Below are 17,369 nucleotides of genomic sequence, written 5' to 3' on the forward strand. Positions count from 1 at the left end.
AAGTTGGGCACTTTCTGAGTACCCATAACTCCTACCTTGTCTACCTCTTTGGAGGCACTGGCTTGCCTCAGCGGAAGCCTACCCACCCCGTCTATAGCAATCTCTTGTGTCCCAGTGCCAAGAGAGGGGACTGCAAAGTCCTGCCGAGTCAGCCCGAGCCCTCTATGTGGTAATGGCATCTGTAGCACCATTCAGTGTGGGCGTCCATCTGACCAGCAGCTCACTTGTACCAGGCTCACTCACTTGACTCCCAGGTAAATGCAGTGATTATAGGTAAACTATACACCTCCTACAGCTGCACACACAGTTTTAAAGATGGCAGGGGTTGGAGGTGGCCTGAGGCCACTTAGGATAATGACAAACAGCTCTAGGACCTTCAATATATCCTGAGACACGCCAGCAGTTGAGTTTAGAAATAGATGTTTATGTTAATGATCCGGAGACAGCAACACAAGCTTCAGCTACTGTTATTTCCAAGACACAGGCAGTTGAATAATGGTGTGACTTTTGAGGGAGATTGTGACCACTAAGACACACCAAGACACAGATGTATAGTATCTTAGATTTAAGTAGGCCTGCTTTGTTCAGAGGTAACTCTTTGGTAGATTAGGTATCTGTAGTCTGTTTTAAGGGGGTGGAGAGCTGTACTCTGAGCCCCCCAGATGAGGTCTTTGTCTACTAGGGTGAATGTTCCAGAGACCTGAAGTTTCATCCCCGATCTCTAAATACTCTAACACAATTTAATCCAGTTTACGTGTCAGTGCTTATCAGGGTAGTTTATGTGCTGCACTGGGCCTGAGCTATGGAATGTTCTGGCAGCCGTCCTCTCTGAGCCCCTGTGTCCACTTTCCCTGGCTCTTTTGACCATCCTTTGACGTTTGACTGACAGTCCTGGTGCTGTGGGGCCTTGTTAGTAGTGTCAGTGGTCATTCAGCACTTTGTAGCTGTCTGCTGTAAGCCAAAGTCCTACCATCATTACAGTTGTGCCCCTAAGATTCAGTGGCTCGGATGGGGTCATCTGAGAACACCAGCGATCTGTGCAGCTCCTTGATCCTGGGAAAAAAATAGGAAAGTACCTTCTCTATCAAATCGATGTGTATGGTGGTCAATTATGGCCACTGGAGGTAGTGTCCAGAGGAAGGTTTGCCCTGCGCTCCTGCTGTACAAAGGATCTGCACGAGCTGGCGGTGTCCTAGCCCGGTTCACACTCATGCCCCCACTCAGCATATCTGGATGCCGTATTGCCAAGGTTTTTGCTGTCCTGCTCATTGTACTGGTTCCCTGTTGAGGCCCATGATTACTTCAGGGTGCCCTGCTCAAGCAGTCTTAAGGTCTGTTGCTGCTGGACATGGGCATGTCAGGAACCAGAAATGCAGAAGAGCCCAGTCCCCAACCCTACAACCACTAGCTGGCCTTTCTGACCCACCAGCCCTGCCTGGTGTTGCTGGAGGCAGCCTCTTATGTTCAGGGAGTGGCTTGTGACTATTTCGCTTGGAATCTCTGACCCGTCCAGTTTCCTGAACTCTCTTCTAGAAGCCTTTGTCTAATAGACAGTGACACACAGGAGAGGCTTTGTGCACACTATACAGAATTCTGGTATTAAAAACATTGATAAATAGGAAGATGAAGTCAACGAAGTAGGACGCAGGTCAGCTTCGCGCCTGTGCGTGGGTGGAACATGGGTGAGCAGCACCCACGAGGGGAACAGGACAGTGTGAAGCCTGGAAGTTGGTTTGCTTCTTCACTTAGGGGATGCTTGGTGGGTGATCCCATTAATACCTGTAAGTTATCAATATAATGTGTTTCGTGACACCATGTACTTGAGAAAGGCCTAAGAGGATGCTGGATGCTGGCCCAAGTCTCTTCCTAGTCAAGTATATGGCATCAGTAGAAGTTTTGGACTGCTGGGCAGAATCTTTTGGTGGTATCTGTTCACTTTCTGGTATGCAGATGAATGCTAGGGCAGGTGAGTTCCCTGGAGAGTGGAGCTCTGGAATAGCAAGTCATGGCATGAGAGGGATCTAAGAACGTTAGTGTGTGAAGGAAATATGTGCTGCTCCAGCCCCCATGGCCCGGACTCAGGAAGGCCTTGGGCTTCAGCCGAGGAGATGAAAAGGTTGGGCGCTGACCCTGATTTATCACAGTTGTCTGGAGAGGACAGAAGCTGCAGTGGCGAGATTTCATCTGATTTACAATTTAGTGAGAGTCTCGGAGTAGATGTAAAATGCGCCCCCTACATTGTCATGTATTGGAAAGTTGGTCCCCTTAGTGGGGCTGTGTGGGGAGGTTGTGCAGCCTTTTGGACATGAGGCCTGGGTGGCAGATGTACTGTCACAGAGTTGGGGGGCCTGAGGGTTACAGGCCACCTTGGCTTCTGCCTGGACTCCTCTCTATTTCCTGGTTGTGGTGATTGGAGAAACCCTCTCCACAAGCCCCTGAAGTCTGGTACCATGACACTCCCAGCACGATGCCATCCCTTTTCTGAGTGTTTCTATTCTACTAGACCATAAAACAAAATCTTCCTTAGGTTGTTTCTTTCAGGTCACAGCTACAAGAAAAATAAAACAAGGCAACTGAAGAACTCAAAGTCTAACCTACGTTGTAGACGGGACAAAAAGACCTCGCCTGCCACCTGCCTATTCAGGTCCACCGAGGCACCATTTCAGAATTCATAAGAGACCTGACCCATAAGTACCTACTACTGTAGCTATTGTATGCTGCTTTCCTGGGTCGTTTTAAACCTTTCATGTCACAAATAGAACATTTGACTCATTCAGAATCATTAACACAAGAATTTATATCAGACCAGTGAGACAGAGAGACAGACAATAGCTAAAGAAAACAGATGAAAAGACAGATATCTAATGGATGGAAATATTAACTAGTCGAACTCTATGAATCTATAATTCAATACGTTACTTCGAAGAACTTCGCCTGAGGTTGATCTGTGGTACCTGCACGCTGAGACCATGTTTCAGGTTTTTTATATTTCTTTCTGAGTAGAAGCAGCATGAGCAGAATGCCTGGTTGTAGAACTTCTCTGCCAGTGGTGTTTTATAATCAGACACAGTTGGTAGGGTTTTTTTTGGGGGGCGGGGATAAAGGTTTGAAAACACATTTCTGTACAATGTAGTAAAATACAGCCTTATACTAGGTGGGGATGTCTCCTTTCTGAAAGGAGGGCTAGTAGCTGCCACAGGTCCAGCACTTCCAAGCACTGGGACCTGGAAGGAACTTTGTTTGCATTCTGAGAAGCACATGGAATGTGGGCTTCCCCGGACAGTGAACAGGAAGCTGAGAGCTGCCTAGTGGACTCCTCTACACTGGACCCCAAAGCAGGACGGTGCTTTGGGGGCACCCTGTGCCCTCCCATCACTGCTTTGTGCACTGGGCTGCCCCGTCTAGCCTCATCCATACTCAGCTGTCCTTCGATGCTACAGACAGAGGGGAGGAGCAAGCCACATGCTGAGACTCAGTTGTGGGGACAGTGACTTGCCACAGGTGGCCACCGGCTTATTTATTTTCATAGTAGACATTCAGAGAGAGAATCTTCTAACTTTTATTATTCTGGCAGTACTTCTTTCCTAACACATGGAAGTGTCAGGGCCCTCTAACAGCAGTGGCTCCAGACAGGGCCATTCCTTTGGGGGACATCAGTATGGAGTGAGGACAGCTAGGGAAGGGTCATAGCTGTATTTAAAATGAGGAACTCTTTAAGAAAGTTCATCTTTAATTTTTAAAATCCAAGTCCATAAAACGGGCTCTTCCGTACCCCCACCCCCACCCCACCCTGAGCCCACATTGCTCTCGCCCAAGGCAACAGGTATCCTGTGCATAGAAGCCTTTGCCGTGAAAGACTCTCATTTTGCCTTATTTACTTGATGATATAGCTTAGATAATTACACCTCGACACAAGAGCACCGCCTTGTTCTTTTAACTGCTATACAGCATATATGTGTGTGTATACATGTATGTATGGCGAGAGAGAGAGTTCATTTTACCAGCCTCTACTGGGTGGACAGAAGGTAGTCTGAGGGTTTTGATATCGCACTGCAGAAACGACACACAATACTCCTCTAGTCCATTGCTTCTTTAGAGCTGCACGCAGAGACTGCACAGGCTGCTTTCCACCTCTGCACTTGCTATAATACATCACTCTGCACCGGTATCTCTGTAATAATGATAACTAAGGTTTATTAAATGCTTAGTGAGTGTGTCACTGAGCTAAACATTATTATTTTCATATTACCTCAATTTTAACATTTTATATTTATAGAAATAGTGCTATTTGATACTTAAGATATAATTCAGTGTATTCTGTAAAATGTATTATAGCTTTGTATTTTGTGTATAAAACAATGCTATTGTTAACAAATAATATCTAGAATTCACTCATTATATAATTACCACACCTAGATTTTTTTTAAAGAATATTTGTATTATTCCAAAGAAAGGCAATTTTAACACATATTTCCAGAAATAACTTGAAGCAGGTTACATAAAAATATATATACAATGAAATTTAAGGCTGGAAAAGTAGGGATAAGAAATCAAAGACCAAAGCCAGGCGTGATGGCACACGTCCTCAATCCCAGCACTTGGGAGGGCAAAACCCAGCAGATCTCTGTGAATTCGAGGCCAGCTCAGTCCACTCCAGGCCAGCTGGGGCCCCAGGGAGACCCCATCTCAAAAAGACTAAAATAAAGACAAAAAAAAATATCAAAGACCAATGAATTTGCCAACATGGGGTCAACTTTGGTGGAGTAATGGTTTCCATTAGCTTTGTTTGTTTTTTTTTTTTAAAAAAAAATCCTAACTAGTTCATTGGGCCTGATAACAGAGCATAGGGTGGGGGTTTATTTACAGAAGAGTGGGTGCCCCCCCCATTTATGGCTCCTCTGGAAATTCCACACTCAAATACAGATCCTGTGACTTCCCAACAGCTGCACAAAATGGTGAGAGAGGGGCCTCATGCCTCATGGCGTCCTCGACTTACATATCCTGAGCCCCTCCCCCACATGCAGCTAAGGTCGACTGATTGGGAAGGGTAACTGACTCCCCCCTCGACTCCTTGATGAGCATGGGAAGGAGGTGGTCAGAGGACACTTCTAGTTGATTCCACCCCTTCCTCTGGCTCCTACGTTCTTTCCACCAACCTCTTCCGCAACAGTCCTTGAGCCTTGGAGGGGATGATAGGTGTGGGATGATCTTCCTCCCCATTGTGACAAGACACTGAACTTTTGGGTCTGTACATCCTCTGTTTTCCATGGGCTGTTGGCCCATTTCAGTGGGATTCCATCTACTATAAAAATGCAAACAGCAAGAAGCAAGAACATCTAAACAGTGGCTGCTATACCACACCCAGATTTTATAGATGACACTGGGTAGCTTGAAGTGGTGAAGATGTGATTTGAATTCACACCTTGAATTACTGTGAGCCCAAGGTCAAGGCGCTCCATCCCCTACTCTGGTAAGCACCTTGGGGACATAATATGACTTTCCATGGGGACCACTGGGCACAGTCCCTTTGCAGCTACATACATGGTAGCAACATCTACAAACAGACCTAACTATACCTCAGGGGCAGTCTCACCAGGGTTGCTGACCACATGTTGAAGGTAGAAGCCATATCGATTGCGGGAGCCCGGCCGTAGCCTTGCCAGTGTGTCCAGGAGAACAGTGGGGCAGTGCATGTCAGTACACAGGATACAACCTCATCAGATATACTGAGCACAACTTTCATTTTACGTTTAATAGAAACTGAAGTGTTTTCTAGAAGCAGCAAAGAGCAGCAAGGGAAAGCACGAGTGACCCTGCCCGATTCCCCAGTGGAACAGAAACCCATTAAACACTTCCCTCCAGACGGGAACAGTTCACCAAATGATGATGATCAGTTTAGCATCCTTTCTGGGGCCCCAGAGGGACAGCACCCACTCTTCCTGATACCCAGAGTCCCTTCGCCTGGGTTTCTTTGTTCCTCACAATGTTCATACATCTATCTACAGGAAGACAGTGCTGTTCAGATAGAAAGACCGTTCCGCAAAGATAACAAGTGAGGCTGACGGTACATGGTTTTTCTCGATGCTTGTAGAAAATGGCACAGTGCCTATAGAAGTGGTTCACACAAGCTGGTGGTGTCAGGGCAGAGAGACCAGCAAGCAGACATGGTGGGCAAGCCATACCTCGCAAGCAGCTGCAAGGCAGCGGGGTGTGGACCAAGAGGCTTCCAGCCCTGCTATGCTCAAGACTACTGCCAGCCGAGGCCCAGATGCCACCCAGATTCACAGCAGCCTCTGGGGCTGAGCTCAAGAAGGTCTGAAGAGCTGCTGCAGCTGGCCTAAAGATAGCAGGTACCCCGGACTGCCCAGCACCCTGTAACTGGCTGGCAGGGTAATGGCTAAGGGGTACAGGCCCCCGTGGCATGTGGCCAACACTGAGGCCCACAGTGCACACAGGACAGTCCCCGTCTCCATTTCCCACAGAGAAGGGAACCGGCTTGAAATTTTCCTGGAAGTCAAGCTGCTGACCAGTCCTAAAAAGTACAGTGAACAATGCTGTATTAAAAAGACATAAGAACGTGCTGGAGGATAGTCTCTAGTGCCTGGGAATGTCAGGGTTAGAATGCAGACTTCTTACCACCCTAAAGATGTTCTCGGAGAGCTTGGGAAAAGACGGAAAGATACCAGCTTCGGGGTATAAAAGTTAAAAGGATCATGATAATTGTTAAAGTTGCACCACTTGGAACATGCGTTAAGCCCTATGTTTTTAGCCATTAAGCTATTGCAGAGCAATTGTCAAGCACTGCCATAAGCTAGGCACTCTAGTCAGTGCCTTCAGGTTCCAGGGCAGTGCAGGAGACAGCCCCATTACTGTGTCTATTGTATGTGTGGCAAATGACGAGAAAGCTGAGAATGGCCTGATGCTCTAGGAGTCTGGGCAAAGGCTGGACTGTCCAAAATGACTGTGATAGGAACTCGAAATGTCATTAGAGGTTTAAAAATCAGGCTGGAGACGAAAAGCACTGAGGGTGGAGGGAAAGAGCTACAAGAAAAAGAGCCCTGGGAAAACCATGCTGGTTTGGCGGGCTGTGGGCTGAAGAGTGGAGCAGCAGAGGGTCCTGATTCTTCAAGGGTCTCATAGTTTAAGTAGAAAGACCCTTCTACACCTACTACAGGAGTCTGGACTGGAGGCAGGGCCAAGACTTTGAAGGAGAAGAATCTCAATGAGATTTACATTCTAAGTAACTGTCCCATGAGCAGTATGGGGTGGGAGACAGATGGGAGATGGTTCAGACTGGGGCTGAGACCCAGTCAGAGGGGAGAGTGGAGGTTGGAGGGGCTGCAGACATTCTGGAATCAGGACAGATGTTGCATGAGCACCGAGGAGGATGGATGTGAGCTGGGACTGGCCCTGGGGTCCTAGCTCTGCTTGAGGAGGAAGGCGGAGAGAGATGCAAAGAAACTGGTTTTCCTATGAGCTCAAAAACTGTCCCCAAAGAGGCGCAGGAAGAGTGTGGTCTGAGGGCACTTAACTCCAGAAAACTTCATTGCAGGCTACACCTGGGATAACCTGGGCTAGTTGCTATGCCTAACAAGAAGATGGGACAAGAGAAATCCAGAAGGAACAAGAGCAAGCGCTTGGAAGATGTGAGAATAACTGAGCTCTCTGAAGAGCATGGAGTTGGCAGAGGATCACGTGATGAAGGAGGGGACTGGACCAGGGAAGGCTGAGTCAGCTATGGTTGTAGGGACTAGTGAGGTCTGATGCTCTGAGACAGGACCCAGCCAGAGAGGATCTGGGTGTGAATGCTGATGACAGCAGGGACTTGGATGCAGGTGAGCCCCCTGGAGGCCTTCTTGTCTCTTCCAGAAGAACCAACTTTTTCTAGGCCCAATACCTGGCATTGTGGTCACGAGGAGACTGAGCATTCCATGGCCCAGTGAGACTAAGACCTCATCTAACAGAACACAGGATTGTGGCAGGGGCAGGTGTGGGTCCTGGGTTAGGAAGGGGAAGAGGTAACCTGATGGTTAGAATTCACCCTGATGTGGGGATGCCCCAGGCAGCAGAACCAAGCGAGTTTTATGGAGACAGGAGGGCCTCTGGGTCAGGAAGACACTGGGCTAGGACAGAGCTGGATGGTTTATGAGAGCTGGTGCAGCAGAGAGAGACGAGGCCATCAGAGGGGGAAGGGTGAACTGTGGGTAGGTGGAAGGGCTTATTTTCACATTCTAGATCACGGTTTGGTCAAGGGGTAGTCAAGGATGCATATTAATCGCCCTTCTACTTACTGTAGAGATGGCCCTATTTGACATACCAAGGGATCAGCTCATTTCCTGATCCTTTCCACAAAGGTAAACTAAAATGGCCCCAGGAAGAGACCCAACCAGCCTTCAGAGAAAAATTATTCCAATTACTTGTGAAAAGCCGGTGGTCGACTCTGGAAAATTAAGGGGAGGGATAAATAATTGCACACCATCCCTGGTCATTATATCATTAGTGTGGTGAACACAAGACAGATTAATATGCTGTGAAACAAGCGAACTGTAATAATTATACAGGACACACTTAATATGAAATTCAGACTAGGAAAGTCTCTTTTCATTTTGAGCAAATGCCTCCTGAGCACCACAAGCCAGGGCGACGTCTTCCTAACTAGCCAGTCGTGGCTGACTGCAATGGTGACCAGGGCAGCTGGGAGGGTCTGTGATGAGGCTCCATCTCGTCAGCTTAACAAGGCTCATTAATAACCCACTGGCATTTCTATTTTCCAAATTGTCTTCTGTGTCTAATGGCGTCGAGGGACCAGGCGGAAAAATCACTGGGTGCCTTCTAAATGGATTCTAAATCTGCCCTCTTAGATTACACATGCTGTGACTTGGTTGTAAAACTAAAGGAATGCGAAAAAAGTGAGGACCCCGACATCACATCTGAGCCCTCGCCAGTACCTCCCTCTCCAACAACCTCTGAGGAACCCCAGAGCTCTGACCTGTTGGAAGATGGCTCCAAGCCTCAGCATCCACTGGCAAGTTCCATGACCTTACAGGTAAGGCTTCCCGCACATCCCGGCAGATTCCCCCCAAAGGGTCATATTTCGTGGGGAGCACAGGGTGCGTCTGACCTTACTCCCATTCCTCCTGGCTATGTGACTCTGGCCCTTCCCTGACTTCTCCCACCATTTGACTAGGGGAGACAATGAAACTGATGCCACCAGGCTAGAATGAGGATAAGGTTCTATCAACACTGATAATGACCATAGCCGGCCATGACACAGGTCACTTCACAATATCATCACCTTTGATCCCCCAAAGATCAGAAGAGACCTCATATGCATTCCATAGTCAGATGAAGACGCCTCAGGCTTTGAAAGATTAGGAAGTTGCCCTGGTCATGTGGCCTCAGCGTTTCCACTTGGCAGCATGTCCAGTGAGCTTTTGCTGAGCGCCTGCAGACCTCGGGGCAGTGCCTGTGAGAGACACAAGGTCAGTGAGATGTCCCTGTGCCTAGCATAGAGGTAGCCATGTGGGACTCACTCTTGCACAAGGCAGTCTGTGAGGTACCACAGTGCTCAGGTTGATCTCAGAAATCTAGTAGGGCTTACTGAGTGTGGCTGAAAGTGATTCTGTAAACAAAGGAATAATTGGAGCAGAGACATTCAAAGACGAGGCAGTCTGGACAAGGAAGCAGCGGAAATAGGCGGGAAACTTGGTGTTGCTGAGGATTGGCACAGAGCCCACCAGGCTGCTGTCAGCCTTACCGCCTGCATCCATCACAACGGGAATAAACACACCTGCCTTCAGCATCTATGTGAGGATTGAGAAGAGGATGGGTATGTAGTGCCTAACCCAGTGTCTGCTTGTGGAGATGGAGGGATCAAGCCACAGATACGACTGCTTCTGAAAAAGACTCTTTCCCACTCTGGGAAGATGATACACACGTATGTCTGTGCTATGGAAGGCCCCCACCCCCTAGCAGGAATCAGTGTATAGAATTTTAGCACCTGCCTTCCAGCCCCATTCCATTTCTTTGGAACGTGGGGTGCAGAACCCTCAGATTAGGGTCTCAGCAGTGAGTGGCTTGGCGGAGTGAGCCAACAAACAGGCCGGTGTTTGCCTTGGTCTCTGTGATAGTGCTGCCGGCCTGGTCCTGCCGCAGTGGGGCTTCTGGTACTGGCCAGGACTGACCTCCAGGACCTTTGTTATCACTGTACCCATACCATCTTTGCATGAGGTCACAGGGGAAGTGGTGACATGGCTTTCTACTGTGGCCTTTGACTACCTAGGTTTTTTTAAAAAATATTTTATTATTTTTATTTTATGTGTTATGAGTATATCAGCTGCATGTAGGTAAGTGCACCCGTGTCATGCAATGCCTGCGGAGGACAGAAGAGGCCGTTGGATCCCCTGAGACTGGAGTTACGGACAGTTGTTAGCTGCCATGTGGGTGCTGGGATTTAAACCCCAGCCTTCTTCAAGAACAACCAGTGTTCTTAACCGCTGAGCCATCTCTCCAACCCTTTAACTACCTAGGTTTGCACTCCCGATTGGCTCCTCTTGGGCAAATCAGATGGCTATGTTGTTTCCTGGAGTCCCTTCCCTTAAAATAACATTGTCCCTTTGTCCCAATTAGGAAGCCCTGGAGGTCCATAAACCTCAGTTCATTTCTCGCTCACAAGAACGGCTGAAAAAGCTCAAGCACATGGTACAGCAAAGGAAAGCCCAGCAGAAGGAGGGCCTTGGGCAGAAGCAGAGTCTCCTTCCAGTCCGCGCCAACAGAAAGCAGTTCACAGTTCCCCATCCTCTCAGCGGTAAGCATGCAGCTGGGTCAGGAGGGCTGGACAGGCTGGGGACGAGTGCCATCAGGGCTGGAGCCTTCACAGGGGGAGTGATGGTTCTAAACGATGCCACCAGCATGTGCAGGCCTCAGCGTCCTGAAGCCTGCTCTGGAGCCAGCCCCCTTTGAGAGGTTACATATAGGCATCCAACTCAGCAGAAATAACTTGGGACACAAACTCACCATTGTAACTGGGAAAGGAGCCACACCACTGTGGGAGCCAGGATAACAAGTTCAAATTCTTGGCTCCTAACTGATGTTTGCAAGTGATCCCCTTTGCCCTTTATAGATTGCAAAACAGACCTTGGGGCGAGAGGTTGACTCCAGCTTGTCTATATCAACATTCGTCATCTTGAAACCTCTTCCTGCTGCGAGCTCAGAGGAAAGATGGCCAGCTTGCCTAGCACTGTGAGGCCAGGGTCAAGCTGACCTCGAGATGCAGGGCATTCACTCACTAATGGGAGAGGGAGTTAGAAGGAAACTTCTCTGGGCCCAGCACCATGTGGGGATCTGGGGACATCACAGTGCGCAAAGACGGACCTCGGTCTTTTCTGCTTGGATCTCATAAACAGGCCATTAAACTAGCAAGAATAACAGGAGATGAGGGGAAGGAGAGGGACATCTGAGAACACACTGAGGGCCTGCCAACGAAATCTTAAAATCTGGAGGCCGGAAGAAGCCTCTGTTTTATTTCTTCAACTATAGAGATGAGGTCTGTCTCCCTAGGAAAATGTTTTGGTCCCCAGGAGGTGAAATCATGAATTTAGTTGTGAATAAAAATCCTTTGGGCGAAATAACCGTATTCAATAAAGTGCAGCTTAGCAAGCTTACCAAGATCTCCTAAGAAGCAGACAGCAGATGGAGGAAAAGGCACTGCAACAGGTTCCTCTTACCCCATGTGCTCTGCGGGTAGACACCTTCCTTCCTGCTACCCAGAGCACTGTAGGCGAGCTGCCTGGAGGCCCCAGCAAGGATGCATTGTTATCATGCAGGCGATCTGGCAAGACACCTGTTACTTTGACCCCATGGTACATTCCAGGTTGCCAAGAAATGAAAACCTGGCAGGTGGATGTGGAAGGGCTGGCCTATTGCACACCGTGTCTACCCAGTGTTTCAAGCCAGGGACAGATATAAGCTTGACCTGTGTGCATTCTCTGGAACCCCTTTAGTCTGTTGCTCAACAAAGAGCAACTGTTTTAGGCACAGATGTCTCAAGGTACTGTGAGACCAAGTGCCAGCCACAGTGGGAGTGTCCCTTAGGTGCTTGGCATATGTACTTAGGCTGGGTATCGAAGATATCACTTGATCAAAAGGGTTAGGTTCCCAAAAATGATGTCCCCATATTAATGGTGCTATTTTATTTATTTTTATATTCACATGTACATACACATGTTGGCATCCAAGGACCTTCAACTTCCCCAGGTCCCTTCACTTTATAGGAAGAAGCAGAGACCTAGGACTTCTGCAGCATGGTGCTGTATTTGTTAGATTTATATTACTATAACAAATACTGGAGGCAAATCAACTTTCAGAGAGAAAAGGTTTAGGCTTACGGCTTTGGAGGCTTCAGCTGTGATCAATTGGCCCCACTGCTTTGGGGCCTGTGGCAAAGCAGCATGTCATGGTGAGGGGTGTGCAGTGAAGCAAAGCCCCTCACCGCGTGGCAGCCAGGGAGTGGAGGAAGAAGAGACCAAGTCCCACAGCCCCCTTCACAGGCACACCCCCAATATCCTGAAAATTCCCACTAGGTCCCACCTCCTAAACTGTTGGAAGTTTCTAGTACCTTCCAACAGTTCTAAGCTGGGGGCTGTGCCTTTCACACATGGGCCTTTGGGGGACACCACAGATTCATACTCTTAACAAGTGCCATGCTGGGGTCTTCCTCTTCTGGGGCAGCCCTTCTGTCTATACTGTGCAGGTGGCCTTGGTATCAGAAGGGATGTGGCCTTGGGCCACCTAGATTGCTTTCTTGGTGTTACTGTAACAAACTGCCACACACGAGATGGCTTAAAATAATAGAAATGGATTCTCTCAGAATTCTGAAGGCCAGAAATCAAAACAGGGTATCCACAAGGACCAGTCCTCTCTGGAGGCTTAGAGGAAAGCTTGCTGTAAGGTCTCTCCTAGGTCTGGTAGCCTCTGACTGTCCGTTGTGCTCTGTGGCTTACAGATGCCTCCCCCTAGTCTCCGCCTCTGTCTTCACATGGCCTTCTTTATGTCTGTGTGGACATAAGGAGAAATCCAAATTTCTTCTCACACTGACCTGAAGTCTACCCATCCAGTAAAAGGACCACATATTAACTTGTTTACAATGACAAGGACCATATTTTCAATGCTAAGGTCAAAAGAAAGTCACAATTCAAGTGTTGGGGATTAGGTTTTGGATGTATCTTGCAGAGGGTGGGGGAGGGGCAATTCTGCCTGTTGCATCAGCCAACTTTGATGTATTACCTAAAACATCCTTACAAGTTCGTGTGCCTATAAATGAACATCTTAAAATTGTGTGTCTTAGAAGGGAGGCTGGGCCCAGACTGAATGAGCAGTGTTAAGTAATCAAGTCACATTTTTATTCCTCAAATTCTAAGAGCATCCTGGCCACGGGGATGCTCCTAGGGGAATTTGGCCAGCAGGGGTTTTTATGGCCATTCCAACTGTCCCTGTGGTGTGGATGTGTTGAAGAGAGCTTTATTTCCATGTTTGTTTGTGTTAGGTCAGTCAGATCAGACAAGCTCTGAAACCAGAGCCTTATGTGAGCTGAGGAAAGTGAGAGGGAATGTTTGAGGCCCCATTAAACAAGTCCACAGTACGAATCTTGTCTTCAGCCGTCTGCTGGCAAGATGATAAAAGCAAAATGCAGATGTTTCCTTACATGCTAAATTAGTTCATAAATCACGTGCGGGAACAAGCCTCGGCTGCAACGTTGAGACGTCTGGTGGAAAGAAGGCTCAGGTTTGCTTTTCCACGCTGGGGTAGCTGCCTCCATCGGGTAGGGCTCTGCAGAGCAAGCAGTCTTGGCTCAGGGACAGACATGAGAGGTTCAGGTGGGTGCTCTAGCGGCTGACATAGCTGAGAGAGGCGAATCTCTGGATTTGCAGGGGCGATGACGAAAGGGACCTGGGCCAGCTGTTCTAGGCTGCCTGATGAGTTCTGAGCAGCCTCTGAGGCTCAGGGGCAGATTGAGTGTGTGTGTGTGTGTGTGTGTGTGTGTGTGTGTGTGTGTGTGTGTGTGTGTGTGTGTTAATTAAGGGCTGTGTCCCTGTTTGAAGACAGAAAGTTTTATGAGCACTTGGGGATGGAGCACGAAGGAGGCAGGACGTGGCATTATAAATTCCTGGCTACAGCCCCCAGCTCCTGATAGGAGGGCTTCCCGTTGCATTGAGTCAAATGGAAAGTAAGCAGGTAGGTGCTGGTGCAGGCTGGGGTGGGGAAGAAGTGGCTTGAGATTCTCCATATAATTATAGGAATGAGGGGGACTGGAGAGATGGCTTAGCAGTTAAGAGCACTGGATGCTCTTACAGAGGATCCAGGTTTAATTCCCAGCACCCACATGACAGCTAACATTCTATAACACCAGATCTAGGGAAATCTGATGCCGTCTTCTGACCTCCACAGGCATTACATGACACGGGTATGCTTACATACATACAGGCAAATACAGAAAGAGAGAGAGAGAGGGAGAGAGAGAGAGAGAGAGAGAGAGAGAGAATGCAGAGGAGGAGGGAGGAGACCTGTGAGGTAGGCTCCTTGAAAATAATAAAATATTTTAAATTATAAGGATGGGGTCTAGGGAGATGGAGGAGCCAAAGACCATAATGCTCAAGGGAAAGTGATTGAGGGAGCCAACAGGTACTACCGTGTCTTACACTGAGGTCAGAAGCCAGGGCAGGATGCTGTGTAGTGCAGCTGCAGGGGAGAGGTGGTGCAGGCAGAGGCTGGGGCATTGGAAGGTTCTTAGGTGGAGTAAGTGGAAGGTGATGATTGCTGAGCTGTGGAAGAGAGGCATGTGGGAGGGCAGCAGGAAAGCTTTGTGTTCAAACTTTACCTGACGCACATGCCAGGCTTCTTTCTAAGTCAGGAGTCTACCTCGTCAATTCACCGGAGTCACCTGGAGCTGTAAGTGAGGCTTCTCCATCCTCGCTGTGCAGGTTCCCAGGTCCTGGGTCAGTTGAGTCATGTGCAAAGGCTGGACAGAACCTGGGAGTTAAGGGTCTTTCAGAATCAGATACTGCTTCTGCCTCACATACAGAACCCAAAGCAGACTCATCGGAATGTTTGTGGGAAGCATCAGTTACAGCCCCTTCGGTTCCGGTATTTGGCAGGGGTTTGCTCCTGTGACAAGTGGTGGTGACCCTCACTGTCCCTATTCCTTACTATGATTCAAAATATAATAACCAAAAGTGACTAATGAAAGCAAGAACTTATTTTGGTTTACAGTTCTGAGGAAAAGTCCATAATGGTGGGGGAGGCACAGCAGCAGATAGCCAGAGAAGGAAGCCAAGCACTCACATCCTCAAACACAAACATGAAACAGAAGGAACAGACTAGAAATGGGACAAGGCTATAAACTCCCAAAGCCCACCCCAGTGCCATACTTCCTATAGCAAGATTCCAGCTCCTAAAAGTCCCATCACTTCCCTAAAGAGCACCACCAACTGGGGACCAAGTGTTCAAATGCACCAGCCTATGGGGGACATTTCTCACCCAAACCACAACACCATTCCTTATTGACATAGACGTACCTTCTTCCAATGATGTCCGATGCAGCTCCAATGTGGCTTTGACCATCTTGCAATGGTCTAGGGATCCCTGTCTCTGATCCTCCCTGGGTTACCTCCCCACCTTGCCCAGAAGCCTTCCAGGCCTCCATTCCTTCCTCACTTTGGGTATTCTGGGAAACCGTCCCTAGACTAGAAGTGCAAGTGGCCAGACACCATGCCAGACTCCCTGTTGCTTCTAGCTGATCAGATGGACCTAAGGTGACCTACGCTCCTCAAGATGAGCCACATTAGAGCCTTTCAAATCATGGGCTGGTGAGAGGGACAGAATTCTCCAGAAGGCACTGCAGATTCCCTTCCCAACAGATCTGTGGTCAATGATGGTTCTTGGCTCCAGAAAATGCTGACGTTACTTTGCATTCTCAAAGCATTTCAGGGGAGGGGGCATGCGCCCCAACAGATAGAGGTAGCCACAGATATGATCCTGCAGCAAAAACCCAACACTGCTCCCGTACCCAGGGTCTGCCATGTGTCCTCATTTGTGCCTCATCTGATCCCAGGACCACCTTCCCATAAAGCATTGGAAGAAATATTTGCGGTCAGCTCTCCCAATATTAATCACTGAGGAATTTTAAAATGTGCTTATCAGATAAAAGTAAAATTTTCCTTTATCAGTCCACAAAGGAAACAGAAGTGCGAGCTACTTGAAGACTGCTCCCTGGCTCAGAGGAGTGGGCATGCTTTCCACACTGGCCACATGCCATACTCTGCTGATTTTTGTTTTTGAGATGCACAGGAAGATAAGACCAACTTGTGTCTATTGATTAGAGTTAAAAGACTGTTATCTCCAATTACAATAACAAAGAGCACAACCCACTAGACTGGAAGATGCCTTTATGAGAGATTTGCCCAACTACCTCAAGTTTGTGTTCCAAATCACTTCCCTTTGTGTTCTGCAAAGCGGTGAAGTGGTGAAGCTTGGGATAACACTACGGATATGATCTATGAAGTTTATCACTCTTCCATAAGTGATAGCTTATGATCCATATCTTATGATAATTATATCTTATGATTCTCAAAAAATGTTGGCAAACCCTACAATTGAAGTGAATACTTTAAAAAATTACTTTATCACACTTGCAATGGCCGCAGCAGTTTGAGGACAAGGACAAAGCTTGTGGTTTGTGTTTAAAGTTGTTATTTAAAGCACATATATGCTGTGGCTTTATTATAGTTCAGTCAGCCAAAATTATATATGGTGTGCTGTGCAATGTACTTCATAAAGGAGAACATGTGAAATAACTAAATCAGGATAGGTAACAGGGCCATCGCCGCCGCACCTCGTGTATATGTCTTATTTTCTGTGGTGTGAACATGTAAGATGTCTTAGCCATTTTCAAATGGAATACTTTATTATGAACTGTGGTCACCTCGCTGCACAATGCAGAGCATCCTCTCCTGGATAAGAAAAACCTCATCCCCTTGACCAGAGTCAAGACCCCTTCCCGGCCCTTGACATCTACCATTTTTATTTCTGCTTCTGGGAGTGCACCTGTGAAATCAGGCAGTATGTCTCTTTCTCTGTTCGGTTCAATTACGATGATATCTTCTGTAGCACATGGTGGTTAACACTGGTCCTCAACTCCAGTTCCAGGGGGTCTAATACCCTCTTCTGACTTCTGTGGGCACCAGGCATGCATGTAGTTCACTTACATATATGCAGGCCAAACACTGATACACATAAAATAAAAATAAATAAAATATTTATTAAAAATAAAAGCCCAAACCATAACCCATATTCTCAATCTCTCTCTCTCTCTC

The 17,369-nt window shown here is 47.8% G+C and overlaps 1 protein-coding gene across 1 annotated transcript in view; it reads left to right on the top strand.

Annotated features, from left to right (window-relative positions):
* The window catches only part of CUNH10orf90 (chromosome unknown C10orf90 homolog), a 151,126-nt gene that overhangs the window by 111,695 nt on the left and 22,062 nt on the right, over nt 1–17,369 (top strand). Inside the window, exons 4-5 of the mRNA XM_008845988.2 lie at nt 8,862–9,046; nt 10,630–10,807. Coding sequence (XP_008844210.1) covers nt 8,862–9,046; nt 10,630–10,807 — 363 coding nt within the window. The remainder of the gene's footprint in view (nt 1–8,861; nt 9,047–10,629; nt 10,808–17,369) is intronic.

The sequence above is a fragment of the Nannospalax galili genome, unplaced genomic scaffold (genome assembly GCF_000622305.1).
Source record: "Nannospalax galili isolate Female #2095 unplaced genomic scaffold, S.galili_v1.0 scaffold362, whole genome shotgun sequence".
Lineage (NCBI taxonomy): Eukaryota > Metazoa > Chordata > Mammalia > Rodentia > Spalacidae > Nannospalax > Nannospalax galili.